The sequence below is a fragment of the Paroedura picta genome, chromosome 9, assembly GCF_049243985.1.
Source record: "Paroedura picta isolate Pp20150507F chromosome 9, Ppicta_v3.0, whole genome shotgun sequence".
Taxonomy (NCBI): domain Eukaryota; kingdom Metazoa; phylum Chordata; class Lepidosauria; order Squamata; family Gekkonidae; genus Paroedura; species Paroedura picta.
The window spans coordinates 31,531,607-31,545,438 of NC_135377.1; the positions used below are offsets into that span (position 1 = coordinate 31,531,607).

The 13,832-nt window shown below is 42.3% G+C and overlaps 1 protein-coding gene across 2 annotated transcripts; it reads left to right on the top strand.

Moving 5' to 3' along the window:
• Positions 1-2,749: 2,749 nt before the first annotated feature.
• LACTB2 (lactamase beta 2) lies at positions 2,750-13,186 on the top strand. 2 transcript variants are annotated; one of them, XM_077352179.1, is made up of 7 exons: positions 2,751-2,939; positions 3,955-4,118; positions 5,661-5,787; positions 6,190-6,368; positions 8,377-8,525; positions 11,174-11,255; positions 12,974-13,186. In XM_077352179.1, the coding sequence occupies exons 1-7, from the start codon at positions 2,818-2,820 to the stop codon at positions 13,015-13,017; spliced, it is 867 nt and encodes a 288-aa protein (XP_077208294.1). In that variant the 5' UTR covers positions 2,751-2,817; the 3' UTR covers positions 13,018-13,186. The 2 variants fall into 2 exon arrangements, with proteins under 2 accessions (XP_077208295.1, XP_077208294.1); XM_077352180.1 differs by lacking the exons at positions 8,377-8,525; positions 11,174-11,255; positions 12,974-13,186 and adding an exon at positions 6,478-8,351 and having other exon boundaries at positions 2,750-2,939.
• Positions 13,187-13,832: the final 646 nt, after the last annotated feature.

The window sequence follows — 13,832 nt, forward strand, 5'->3', positions numbered from 1 at the left end:
GTATCCTTAGATATGTGCGGATGTTCTAATTTAGGTTCAGGATGCTTGCACAGAACTACAACTAATTTGGTAGAATTAAACTCAGCGTCAGGGGAAGTCCTCATTCTACTTTCACACTCTGGCTGGTTTGGAAAACTGGCACACTTGCCTGAGAGTAGGAGACTTTAGGCAGAACTTCTAAAGGTCCCAGGAAATACTAAGAAGGTTTGCTAGTTCCAAAACAAGAGGTGAGCATTAGACTGCATAGTTTTGGCTGCTACAATAAGAACTAGCACAAAAGAATATCAGAATAAATAATGGCAAAATCCATGAATTCAAAGTGAGGCCAGAATCTATGGCTTTCCTGGCTCTGGCCAATTTGGGATAGGGGTTTCCCAGAAAAGTAATAAAAGGTGAGTGCATCCAGGCGGAGTGGACAAAATAGCTGACCAAGTGGAAAACTTCACCCATATCTGAAGCAAGTAGGTCAGTGAAAGTAATCAGACCCCACTTGGCTGCTTGATAGCAATTAGATTTTGTATTTGCTGATGAAATAACCTTGCTAGACTAAGGTGGTGCCCAACTTTGCAAACCCCTGTGGCAATAGTTAGGTGTGCAGATGTTCCATAAGTGAATCAGTTTCCCACTCAAGGTTTTAACAGTCTGAGAGCCTTGATCCCACTTTCTCAAAGGCAAGGCACTGTTAGCTCCTAAAATGTTAGCTCTTTGTTTGTATACCTTCAGTGTGGTGGTGGTGGGGGAAGTAATCAAGTGCTGGGAGCTCATCGGGAGTTCTGTAATCAGCAAGAGAGACCAGAAAGAAACACCACTCACCTCAGCCCCCACCTTGACCACCTGGGTCTCAGAGTAGAACAGGAACTCACAGAGCACACAGCCTGCCCCACAGCCACCTTTGCTGCAGTGAGCAGCCAGCTGAAACCACCTGCCCTGCCCTGGCACTCAGGCAGCTGAGTATAACCATGTCTATGAGTTGACCCAGCAGGGAGAACAGCCAGCTGGGCATCAGAAGAAGAAGGGCTGAACACAACATAAGACCTTGGGGGGAGGAGTCATAGGAGGAGAAACACTGAAGAGGGGGAGAAGAAGAAGAGCTGGTTCTTATATGCCGCTTTTCCCTACCCGAAGGAGGCTCAAAGCGGCTTAGTCGCCTTCCCATTCCATAAGGAAGGCAAGACAGGCAGTTAGGGTCTGACAGAAGGGGAAAAGAGCTGAAGGCCAAGGAGGAGGAATGATAGTTTTTGAAGACTGAGAGGGAAGATGAAAGGAAGGAGATGAGGTTGGGGAGCTAGAGACCAGAGGGGGGCTTGTGAAGGAGGAGCAGCCAAGAAAGGGTGCTTAAACCCTTTGCAACCTACCAGGTCTTCACAATCTGTTGAAACCTCTGATGGGGTCTTGCAGTTAGGGTCTGCAAACACATCTTGCTAATTATTGTAAGCTTCAAGGGCTTTGTGTCCTATGCAGTGAAGCAAGGCTATACTTTTGTAATCCTCAAGACTCCTTTTTTGGTGACTAAGAAGTAGAATTTCAACCTTTGTTCCCATCTCCTCCAGTTCTGCCCTGAATTCTCCACAAAGTATAAATCTGATGGAATTCTGAAGTGTTCCATTGCTTTTGAAGAGCTGCACCCTGGAACATTCCTGTTCAACACTGGAGACCCAAAGAGATACAGGCCCACTCCTGACATCACATAATCTCCCCCTTTCACTGTGGGTTCCCAGGTTAGCAAACTCACTCAAGCACTCATTAACAGGTCCATTCAACAGAGACAAGCTGCCTCACATCATCATTTGCAAGGAGATAATCCCAACCACTTCAGCTAAGATAGAAAAGTGTAACCAGAAACAAAAGCTCCAGCTAATAGGACCAAGCATACTGATATTAGGGGAGGAACAGACTCTTCCATTCCATACATACAGGTATAGCATGCACTGCAGTCTTTTCTGGAGTGTCAGCAAATTCCACAAGGTCAAAATTATAGGAATGTTTATCAAAACAAGCAAGCTGTGCTTATCAGTTTTTAAAAAATTAATAGCAGCATGCAACACATTCCCTGTTTTTGTCTGTCACATTTTTTAAATCCACAGAATAATTTCAGACAGGACTTAGATCTCATACAAAAGTTGTAATCTAGTTCTGTGCAAAACATTTTAAGGAAGCCAATACAGTGCCTTTTGTTGTAAGATAATAAATCCAGTTTCTGCCACTCTTGTGCAACTCCCTTCTTTTAACACAACTACAAAAATACAGTAAAATCAGAGTCCAGTGGTACCTTTAAGACCAACAAAGATTTATTCAAGGTGTGAGTTTTCGAGTGCAAGCACTCTTCCCCAGACTATGAACTACCATCATGACAGTGGGAATATGTAAGTAAAAGTTAATCCTGTTACATTAGTAAACTGTGTCACAGCATCCAAATACAGCACTGGAAAGCTCACGCCTTGAATAAATCTTTGTTGGTCTCAAAGGTCCTACTGGACTCTGATTTTATTGTGCTACGTCAGACCAACACGGCTACCCATTTGAATCTACAGAAATACAGGAGCCCCAAAGAGAAAACAGGAGGCGAGGGAGAGGTGACATCACTTGTTCCAAAAATTAAATGGGCCCCGTTATCGAGATGCATTTTAGGCTTAAAGAGAGATCCCGAAAGTTTAAACAGCAAAAGTACAGCCCTAGCCAGCTGGCAGAGCCTGCCCACAGAGCCCCCCCCCCTTTGTGGGCGTGGCTGGAAGGAAGGGCAGCACCATCCTTCCAGGAGCAGAGGGGGAGGCGGCAGAAGCCCCGCCCTCGTTTGCGGGGGCGGGGCCGGCGGCGAAGATGGTGTCTGTGCTGCCGCGGGTGGAGAGGTTGTCGTCTCGGGTGATCCGCGTGCTGGGCTGTAACCCGGGGCCCATGACCCTGCAGGGCACCAACACCTATTTGGTGGGCACCGGGCCCAGGTAGGGCGCCACAGCGGCCTCCGGACAGGGCTGGGGCGGGCTTTCCCCTTCCACTGCGCGGGGAGGATTCGAGCCACGATCACTCTCGGGAAACGAGGGCCGGGCCGGGAGGAGAGACGAACTGCTGCTCCTTGGCTGGCTTTTAATAAGAGCAAGGCAGGCAGCACTTCGTCAGGGGCAGATTTTCATGTCCCCCGGCGCACCTGTCGTGTCTCACGCGACTTTGAAAGGCGCTGGAGCCCTGGCTGCTAGGAGGGCCGAGAAGACTGCGGAAAATAAGTCTGTAAAGGATGGCAAATAAACCTGTATATATTTTGTTCTACTTGGGGCGGGGGAACATTTGGGTCCTCGTCGAGCAGCACTCAGCCTCTCAAGTGCCCTGTTTTCTGCACCTGGCCTTTCACAGCTGAGTTGCTTTGTGCTGCTTCTCCCTTATATGCGCCGCCAGACATGCTCAGAAACGGGATGAATACGTCCTCCCTCTCTCCCCGACAGTCTTATGAGGTCTCAATATGTTTTCGCCTTGTGTAGGTTTCTCTTTCTGAGGAAGTGTGTGCCTGCACGCAAAAGCTGTCTTGTTGGTCTTAAAGGGGCCACTAGACTCTAATTCTGTTGTACTCTTTCCCCCATCACTTTTGAATGCATATGATACTGTTCCCTTTTCCCTTAAGGCCTGAGGTCCACAAATAATCTCCCTTCAAATTATGCACTCTGGTTCTGACAAACTAGTTTTATTATCATCCTCCCACTGTTGCTGATCTTTATTATTATTTCCTTTCCCAAATTGTACTTTCTTAGGTGCACTGTGTATGTGATCCAAAAATTGTCAAATCACATTTTTAAAGGGTGGTGTGTGTGTGTGCTTTTTACAGAGATATTGTAATGTCCTGGAGTAAGGAAATTCTTGACTGTTAATATGGACCAAAGGTTGATTGCCAGCTGGTTTTCTATTAAGCGTACATTGGCTGTGTTACTTATAATCTATCCCTTGGGGTGGGATCTGCCTTTAATACAGAAGGATCCTTATTGATACAGGGGAGCCAGCTGTTCCTGAATACATTGGCTGTTTGAAACAAGCACTCACAGAATTCAGTGTCTCAATCCAGGAAATTTTGGTGACTCACTGGCATCATGACCACACTGGAGGCATACCTGATATCTGTAAAAGCATCCCAAGTTGTAAGTACATCAATGTGACAATGAGTTGAAGGGCTGGTTAGAACAGAAGAAAAAACAACGATGCTGTTTTTTTCATGTATTCCAAATGCAGCACACTAAAAATACTCAAACATTGATCAGCCTCAGTATTGTCCCTTCCCATGTGATTCAGGTAGGCAGTCTGCCTTTCTTAAAAAGAGGCATGTATGAGATGCTGGTGTGTCTCTTTTAAAAAAAAATAATCAGTCCCACTCTTTCTATCTTGTTTCCTTTTTAATTTCTTAGCAAAGTTGCAGATGAATAAGTGAGGAGCTGAATAAGCACTAACCAATGGGCTTCTTCCACATCTCTGTTTTCCCCAATCAGACTGAAAGCCTATAGAAGAGGGGCAGGAGGAAGAGCTAAGAAATAAAACTATATTTTTAGAATTCTGCAAAACTCAGTTTATTCTTTTGTTTTTTAAGTTACATCTGTCTTCTAATGCCTCAAAAACAGGTTTGCACTGTTGCATAGGAGATAGAAATCTAACTGCTGGATTCTTGCAAGCCATGCATCTTCAGGGGTGCATATACAAAGACTGCAAATTGAGGCAGTAGTAAGGATGGCTCAGTGCATACTTGAGGTCACTCCTGTAGTCTTACACAAACAGAAACCCAGAAATCTACTGTTACAGCAACTTTCTACATAAGAGTTGCTTGTGGCCCGTAGAGAGTTATCTGCATGGGACTTTAAGAACAAAAGAAGAGCTTGGCTGGTCCATCTAGTCCAGCATCCTATCTCACACAGTGGCCAACCAGTTCCTCTGGAGGATCAACATCACAACATAGAGGCCAAATCTTCCTCTGCTGTTGTTTCCTGGCAATTACAGTTTCTGCACTGGAGGCTCTGCACTGGACTACAGGCTAGAGTTTGAACCAAGGCAGGTTGCCCAGCCTCTTCCTGCCCTTGCATGGGGGAACATTTAGCCTGGTGCACCTCATCCACGCCAGATTTGTGTTACCACACAGGAGCTGAAGCAGTGAAGTTCCCAGTGTAGAAATGGTCACTGGGATTCAGAGACTTCCACTTTTTGCAATAAAAAAGCAGAACGTTGCCATACACAGGGGAATATATGTTTGCAAAGTTTGCCTTCCATTACAAGAGAACAAAACATAATAAACATAAACTTGCATCTGAGCAATATCCTGGGAGTAGAACAGGAAATCAAGTTATTTTCTTGTTCTGATGCTAAGCTAAACGTTGTGAGCAATGTTTTATTGTTGTCCCCTTAACTGTGCAGCTGATACATGAAATATCCGTATTCCACTCCAAAGGTTTTTGTGGATGGAAACTATACATACATATGTAATATTAATATATAAATATCCTAAATGAAAGCCAGCATCATTCCTTCAAAATATAAAGCACGTTTCTACATTTTCAGTTTCCATGTTTAAGTGTGGTTTCTTCTTCTAGAAATATTTCTAAAATATTGCACTGTACCATGAGGGAAGAGTAGCATAAGATTCTAATCTTTTAATAAATAAATATGGTGTGAAATTTATTCTTTTTTTAACAAAACAGCTTCTGAATATCGCATAAGTAAACTTCCCCGTAACCCACATCAAGAAGAAGTAATAGGAGAAAAAAAGCAAACGTATTCATACCTGAAAGATGGAGATGTTGTCAAGACAGATGGTGCTACTCTCAGGTAAATGTTAATTTTGTACATTGACTAGTATCTATGTGCAGTCTCATGTGGAATTCTTTTTAAAAACTGGTGAGTTGCTACTACAAAACCATATGGGTACAGGCAGAGATGGACTGACCACTCATTCATCCTCTCATGACCATGCAGAATATCGCAACTTGATTTTATATTGTCCTGGTCTCTCATATAAATATGAGAGTTTCAGTTACTCAGATTACTTTTGATTGTTTAGTATGTGCTGCTTCCTTTCTATAAATGGTTAAACTATAGATTCTGTTCTGCAGGATATATTATTTTTATAGAATATTTTTCATGCCATCAAACTGATGCTTGAGAAATTTGGCAGATGCTTGAGAAATTTGAATTGTCTCTCTCTCTCTCTCTCTTTTTTTTTTTTTGTAGAGTGTTGTATACACCTGGACATACAGATGATCACATGGCTTTAGAACTCATAGAAGAAAATGCTATCTTTTCTGGTGATTGTATTTTAGGAGAAGGGACAGCAGTGTTTGAAGACCTTTATGATTATATGAAATCGCTGGAAAAGCTACTGGAAATGAAAACTGATTTAATATACCCTGGTTAGTATTGTATTTGATTAGAATAATTATTAAACCAACAGTTCTTGTGCTCGACTTGTAAATTCTTCCTTGCCAAGGCCAAAATTCCTGATGTCTTGTATGTTCCCAGTGCCCACTGGATCATTTCTACAGCTCCTTGCTGATCAATGGATATTTGTAGCATGTCATAACAGGTACGGGGATTTGTTTATTTATTGTATGGCATATGTGTAATATAGCCAGGAGATTCCAAGATTGTCTTTCTGCCAGGCAAAACATGTTTGGAGGTAGTTTGCCATTGCCTCCTCCCATGTCACAACCCTGGTGTTGGAGTCACCCTTCCAAGTACTAGCCTGGGCTGATCCTCCTTAGCTTCTGAGATCTGATAGGATCAGGCTTGCCTGAGATATCCAGGTTAGGCAGGTATGGGGAGCCTTCCTGTCTTGGTGTACAAGGAATTCTTTTAATACCCTCCTGTTCAGACTGGAACTCTATTATCTTAGAACAAATGACACTGCATTTGCCTCCTTAAAGTGTTTTGCACATAACTAGTTTTCAACTTTCGTTTGAAACCTAAGTCCTATCTAAAATTATTCTATGGATACTTAAAAAAAATAAGTGACAGACAAAAATAGGGAATGTGTTGCATGCGGCTGTTAAAATATTTTAAATGATAAGCACACGTATGGACTAGTTTGCTTTTTTTGATAAACATTCCTATTGTTTTGACCTTGTGAAATTTGCTGACAATCTAGAATAGGCTGCAGTGCATGAAGTTTGAACAAAACATGTTGAATATGAGACACATGCTACATGGATTTTTATAATGGGTAGAAAAAGGCCAGGTGAGGAAGTGTGCTTGCCCTGCCTAGACAGTAGCTGGTTGCTGAACAATCTGCTAGGAATCTTTGATGCCTCCATTTCACTGGAGGCTCAGGTCACCAGGAAAACGCAACTGGCACTTTTTCATCTTCACCAAACTACTGGTGCCCTACCTAACCCTAGCCCCAGTGATCCACACAACCATCACCTCCAGGCTAAATTACTGTACACAGGCCTGCTCCTGATCTGGAAACTACAATTGGTCCTCACTAGAACAGCTTGGAGGGCCCATATCCAGTCCTTAAGCAGCTGCACTGACTTCCAGTTGAATTCCAGATTAGGTTCAAGGTTTTGGTATTAACCTTTAAGGTCATTTGTGGTTTGGGTCCAGTGTATCTGAAGGACTGCCTGACTGACTATGCCCCCCCCCCCCGAAGAGCACTTCATTCGGCCAATTCTAATAGGCTGGTGATCCCAGGCCATAGAGGTGTGTTTGGTCTCAACCAGGGCCTTTTCTGTCCTGGCCCCTACCTGGTGGAATGAGCTCCTAGAAGAGTTGAGGGCCTTGTAGTAGTTCAGTCCTGCAGTCCCTGCAAGATGGAGCTCTTCTGTCAGGTGTTTGGTTGGGGCCAATGAGGATTTAACATCTACCCCTCCGAATAAATACACCCCACTCAATTTGAGAAGTGATTATCGCCCTCTCCCAATCATGCTTTTCATTTTAAAGAAACAGTCAATGATTACTTGATTTTTGAATTAAGGTAAGGTTTGCCTCTGTAACTACCTAAGTTGTGAGAACTGATTTGACCACAAGAGGGCATATGTTTTTCCATATTGAACAAAACATTTCTATTCTGAATTCAGTAAAGATTAATTTTTATCTTATATTTTATAATACCAACTCCATTGGTGTAAAGACCTTGTATGCTCTATAACTATATTAAAAGCTTGCATTTAAACTTTGTGCTCTGTATAGCAGTGGAAACTGCTTCCTATGGAATGAAGCTGATAATGCTTATGAATTCCCTTATGCTGTACTACAAAATGAAGGAGTAGATCATATGTGATAGCCTTGCCACCTCTTTCTTTTGGGCCTTAAGTGAAGGATTTCACTATATGTGTGTGTTAGGAAAAATACTCTTCAAAAATGCTGTTCATCCGTGTGACAGTGATTTGTAAACCTGTCTTGTGTAACTTTTTTCCATAGGACATGGCCCAGTTATAAATGAGGCACGAGCTAAAATCCAAGAATATATTTCTCACAGGAATGCACGTGAAAAGCAAATCTTGAATAGCCTGAAAGAGAATACTGGGAAGTCTCTCACAGCCGAAGAACTTGTGAAAATCATATACAAGGTATTTTTCTGGGTGACAAACAGTTTAGGACTGGATTTCCCGACTCTACTGAAGTGGAAGTGCTTATTTCATAAGAAACAGTTTTTATGATGAAATATGCAACTTTTACAGCATCACTACAGCAAGGCAGGTTAGTAGGGCAGCTGCTTTCTTTTTGCAGGACATGATTTTATTAATTCTTCCAAACCAAATTATTTTTGGTGACTTAATTATTGGTCTTCTTTTACTCAAGTATATTAAAACATTAAAATTGAAAAATCCTTCAGCGATATCTTGCTTGTTGGCCGTAGATTAAAAGTTTCAGAATTGCAAAATGGGAACTTGGAACACAAACATTAACGTTATCTTTGCCACATGTTTCTGCTGGGCAATCACCAAAAACTTTTAGTATTAGCTTTTCTTCATATGGTCCACTTTTCCCATTAGTGAAACAAGCTCCACTGAAATAATATGATAATAGTGATAAATATTATGTGCAAAAGAAATGAAAAATAGAAGCTATATATCCTCCCTACACAGCAAGGCTGTAGGTAGGTGATTCACAGGTGTTAATAAATTAATTCCATAGTATACTACCTCACCATAATTTATGGGATGTGTAATCAGCTACATTAATACAAGGCATGGAGTTCTAGCCATCATAGATGAGTGGGAAGGACTTTATTATTATAAGAAATAATTCCAGTAGGGTAGCTGTGTTAGTGTATAGAAAAATAAAACAGAAATCCAGTGGTATTTTAAAGTCTTAACAATTTTTTCAGCATGAGTTCTCAAGAGTCACAGAGTACTTCTACTGAAGAAGTGGCCTTTGACTCATGAAAGCTCATGCTGGAATAAAAGTTGCTAGTCTTTAAGATTCCATTGGAGTTTTGTTTTAGTTTTATAATGAATACACCAGCAGAATTATTGAACATCGGGATATAAGGGAAAGACATACAATTGCAAAACATATTATCCATCTAAGATGAAGGTCAGGAATGAGAACAAGAAGCCCGACGACTGCAATAAGAAGTTTAAGTTTGCACGCAGAAGGGCTTCTAACATACTAAGCTGGATCCATACTAAATTGGTAATTTCTACCAGTGCCCCCCCTCCATGTCATTCCTCAGAGATCTTTATCCCCCAAGAGCAGCATTTTATGGAGATATGTAAGCTGTGTTGAGGGGGCAGAGGCAGGAAAACTCCATTTGGAAAATGTAGTCTAGATCTAACCCATACAATGAAAGGAAGAAAACTATAGTGGTAACATCACAAAAGGGATATTTAATGCTGTGAGATAAAGAATAATAGAACTTTATCATTCCAAGATAAGAGACAAAAGAGCAGTAGGTCCTAGAATCCAGAAAGCCATGAAGTTTCTTTTCTCAGTGACTTTACAGCTTTTGAAACAGGGCAGAGGGTGGAGATTTGTAATAAGTAGTTAATGATCTGGCATAGAAATCAGTTATTCGAAGGCAGGGGTGGACATGCCCATTGAGCTTACACAGTGTGAACTGATACAGGTCTTTAGATTCCAGCCACTTATAGCAGTGGTCCCTAACCTGCGGGCCGCGGCCCGGCGCCAGGCCGCAAAGGCCTCTGCACCTGGCCGCAGCTCCTCCTTCCCTCCCCCCCCAAAGCGAGAAGCTCGCCAGGCCGCGAGCAAATCGGCCGCCAAAGCGGCCGATTAGCTCGCGGCCCAGCAAGCTTCTCACTTCAGGAGGGGAGGGAAGAGAAGCTTGCCGAGCCGCAAGCTAATCGGCCGCTTTGGCGGCCGATTTGCTCGCGGCCTGGCAAGCTTCTCGCTTTAGCGGCCGATTTGCTCGCGGCCCAGAGGGGCCGGGAGGGGAAGCTGCAGCCACTGGCATGGCGGCGGCGCAAACGCGCGTGCACGGACTACCGCGCACACGCGTTTGTGCCCCTGCCGGGCGCAAACACACATGTGCGGCAGTCCGCGCGTGCGCGGGCCCCCGAGCCGCCCTCTGCTCGGCAGCGGTCCGTGGCAAGCGGAAGCTTGCCGACCGCTGACTTATAGGGATACTACCTCTCCGTCTTTTTTGTGAAGTACTCAAAAACACTTTACTTTGCTGAACTATTGCTTAGTTCTGTTCTTATCACTAGAGTGTGTTTTTGAAATCCCTGCTGCAGTGACATTAATAGGATGCCTTATTAGTTTATTTGAAAGTTTTATCCCACCTTTTAATATAATGTATCCCCCAAGGTGGCTTTTAGAATAAAACTGCTTTATAAAAATCACTGCATTTGTTTAATTTAGGGGATGCGTATACCCTACCTTTCTCAACCCAGCCCCAACATAGGTTAATTAATAAACAGGAATAGGTTAAGTCAAAGCCCATTCGGGCTGCCTGCCAGCTCCTTTAAATCATTCTGTTTTACAGTCTCCCCAGAAAGCCACTGCCTCATTCCTTCTGGCAGGTTGTTCCTTAAGTGTGCAGTGGCAGCAGAAAAGGCCCGGGCCTTGACCATTATAGATCATAGGCCTAAGAATGAAGAGACTTCTTGGAGACCGTTCTAAGGAACGTAACTGCCACATAAGTTCATATGGGGAAAGATGGTCCTTCTCTATTCACATCAGACAGTGACAAAAGCCTACTTGTATGTTTGAAATATTGCCATTAAATGCATAATTGTATGTTGTTTCTATGTAGGACACACCTGAGCACTTGCATAAAGCAGCAGAAATTAATCTTACACACCACTTGAAAAAACTAGAAAAAGAAGGGAAAGTTTGTAAGTAGTTTTGTCCTTCATATGCACCTGTTGCGTTCTAAAGGCATATTACTTTACAAGGTTGTTCGCATGTGTGTTTTCTCTGTGATAAGGAATACTAAAAAAAAAACAGGGTTTTCCTTGGCTAGGTAAATGATCTTAGGACCTAGAGTTACTATTAAGGGTGTTACGTTTATTTATTTACTACATTTTTATCCTGCCTTTCCTCCAAGAAGCTTAGAACAACATACATCTCCCGTCATCCATTTTATCTTCACAAGAACCCTGTGAGGTAGATTAGATAGACAAAATGTGATTCAAACCTGTGTGTTTTAGATATTGGTCGAATGCTTTAATCATTAAACCAAGCCACAAAATAACACCCCCAGGAGAGCTAAATTAATGTGTCGAATGCAGCCTTTTTCAACCTTTTGACTGTGGAGGTACCATTGAGATATTTTCCAGGTTTTGAGGTTCCAGGAAGTGATGCCAGCTAGCCATTTCTCCCTGCACACCCCCTCAAAGTGAGAGGAACCTTGATTGGCAAAAGTTTAAATGGACAGAGCCCTCCTTCCCATCCCCTCCAGGCCCATTATTGGCCACTTTAGTAGGGGACAGGTCAAACTGCTCAAATACGGGTAGAATGTTTTTATTAAAAAAAACCTTTTTCTTTCTTCTTCACTAAGAGCCAGAAATTACAGACACAAGGTGGGAGGGGCTCTCCCCAACCGCCATTTTGAAAAACCCCACACCGCAGTACCATTGAGGGGAGGTGCCTCTGCAGTACCATGTGGTACTATAGTCTGAAACCCTGGTCTAATGAATATGTAAATTTCACTTGCCTACTCATGCTCAGGGTGTCTTGTATTAAAGCCATTTCAAGTGTTTTGAATGTAGAAAGTGTTTTTTTTAATCTGTGCAGCACAAAGAGTGGTGCCAAGTTTGGATCTTAACTATTTCTACAGATGTTGCAGGATAAGCCATAGATACATGAAATCCTAATCATGACTCAAATTAGCTCTTCCTGGGTAACACCTCCCAATCCTCTACCTATATATAATGGTTGGTGACTTCTATTTCAATGTATCTGATGAAGTGTGCATGTATGTGAAATCCTATACCCTGAATAAAACTTGGTTGGTAGGTCTTGGGTTCTTCTGGACTCAGACTTTATTCTCCTAATGAAGTGGAATTTGTTAAATTTTAGACAACTTTAACAGTAAGAATTATTTCATACTACTTTATCCATTATGTAAAAATATTTTAGCCATAGAACGCACATGACAGATAAAGGGATCACCTTTAATCACACAGTTGTTATACAATACTGGCCTAGGAAATGCCCACGGTAATTAGTGATTTGGGCATACCTCTCAACTACTTGGTCACTTTCAACATTAATTTGTTATGGATTTGTGTTAACATAGGGGGAAAGTTCTCACAAGGATCACTGAATCCTTTTAAAAAACGTTTAAAATCATAGAATAAAGAGTGTTGCTGGAAAATACTTAACACTGAAGTACTTACACATAAACATTCAATAGCAAATTAATGGATTCTGGTATTATTTGTGACGTTTCTCCTTGGTCATTTTAAAAACAAAGCAGTTGAGGGTTCTAAAGTTACCTGCTGCTTAAGACTTATGTTTGCATGGAGATTTTGTGCAAGAAAGTAAACAAGTTTAAGTAATAAGAGATTGGGGGCACCTTGCTTAGTCATCCTGTTTTTCTTTCTTACAGCATATGAAAATACACCCAATGTGAGGTGGAAAAGCAGTCTATAAATATGATGCACAAGCATGGCAATGGTGTCCAAATGCTTCTCTATTTTGTGAAATTTCAAAGCTCTTAAATCACCTTGTTGGTGTAAAGCTATAAAAATGCTTAAATATATTGTTAAAGATTTATTTTGTTGTAGAGAATAATTAAAGCTAAATGAAATGACTAGATAAATAGGAGAATTACTGTGTTTTCTTTGAAGTATCAATATTACATGGATAGCAAATTAATAATATAGTAAAAGCCTTGTTATCTAGCACTTGATTTTCCAGAATGATCACTTAACTAGCATCACAGGTGGTGATCTCCACCTTCAGCCACCATACCTTTGGGTGCCTACGTTCTACCCCTACCTCTCTAGTCACCCAGCTGGGCTTTTGACACCTTGGCCTTGGTAGCTGATTTGATTCGCTGGTGCCGCCTTCCCTCTCAGTCAGCCTCAAGCTGCCTCTGCCAGAGAATGCCTGAGCCATGACCATTTATGCACTGGGAACTTCACTGCCCCAGCTCCCGTGCAGCAGCACAAATTGGGGGCGGGTGAGGTGCACCAGGCCAAATGCTTCCCTGTGTGGATGCAGGAAGAGGTGGGGCAACCTGCCATGACTAAAACTCCAACCTGCAGCCTGGCATGAAACCTCCAGTGCATAAACAGTCCATCTGGCACACTTCATTAAGGAGCAACCCCCATTTTCTGCAACTGTCAGATAAGTTCCTTAAGAACTGCCACTGCTATTCTAGAACACTTTAGAATCAGTTTACTGCTTAAATCCTGTAGTATGGGAAGTAAGTGCTACTGCTTGAGATTGTGCATATATGTGTA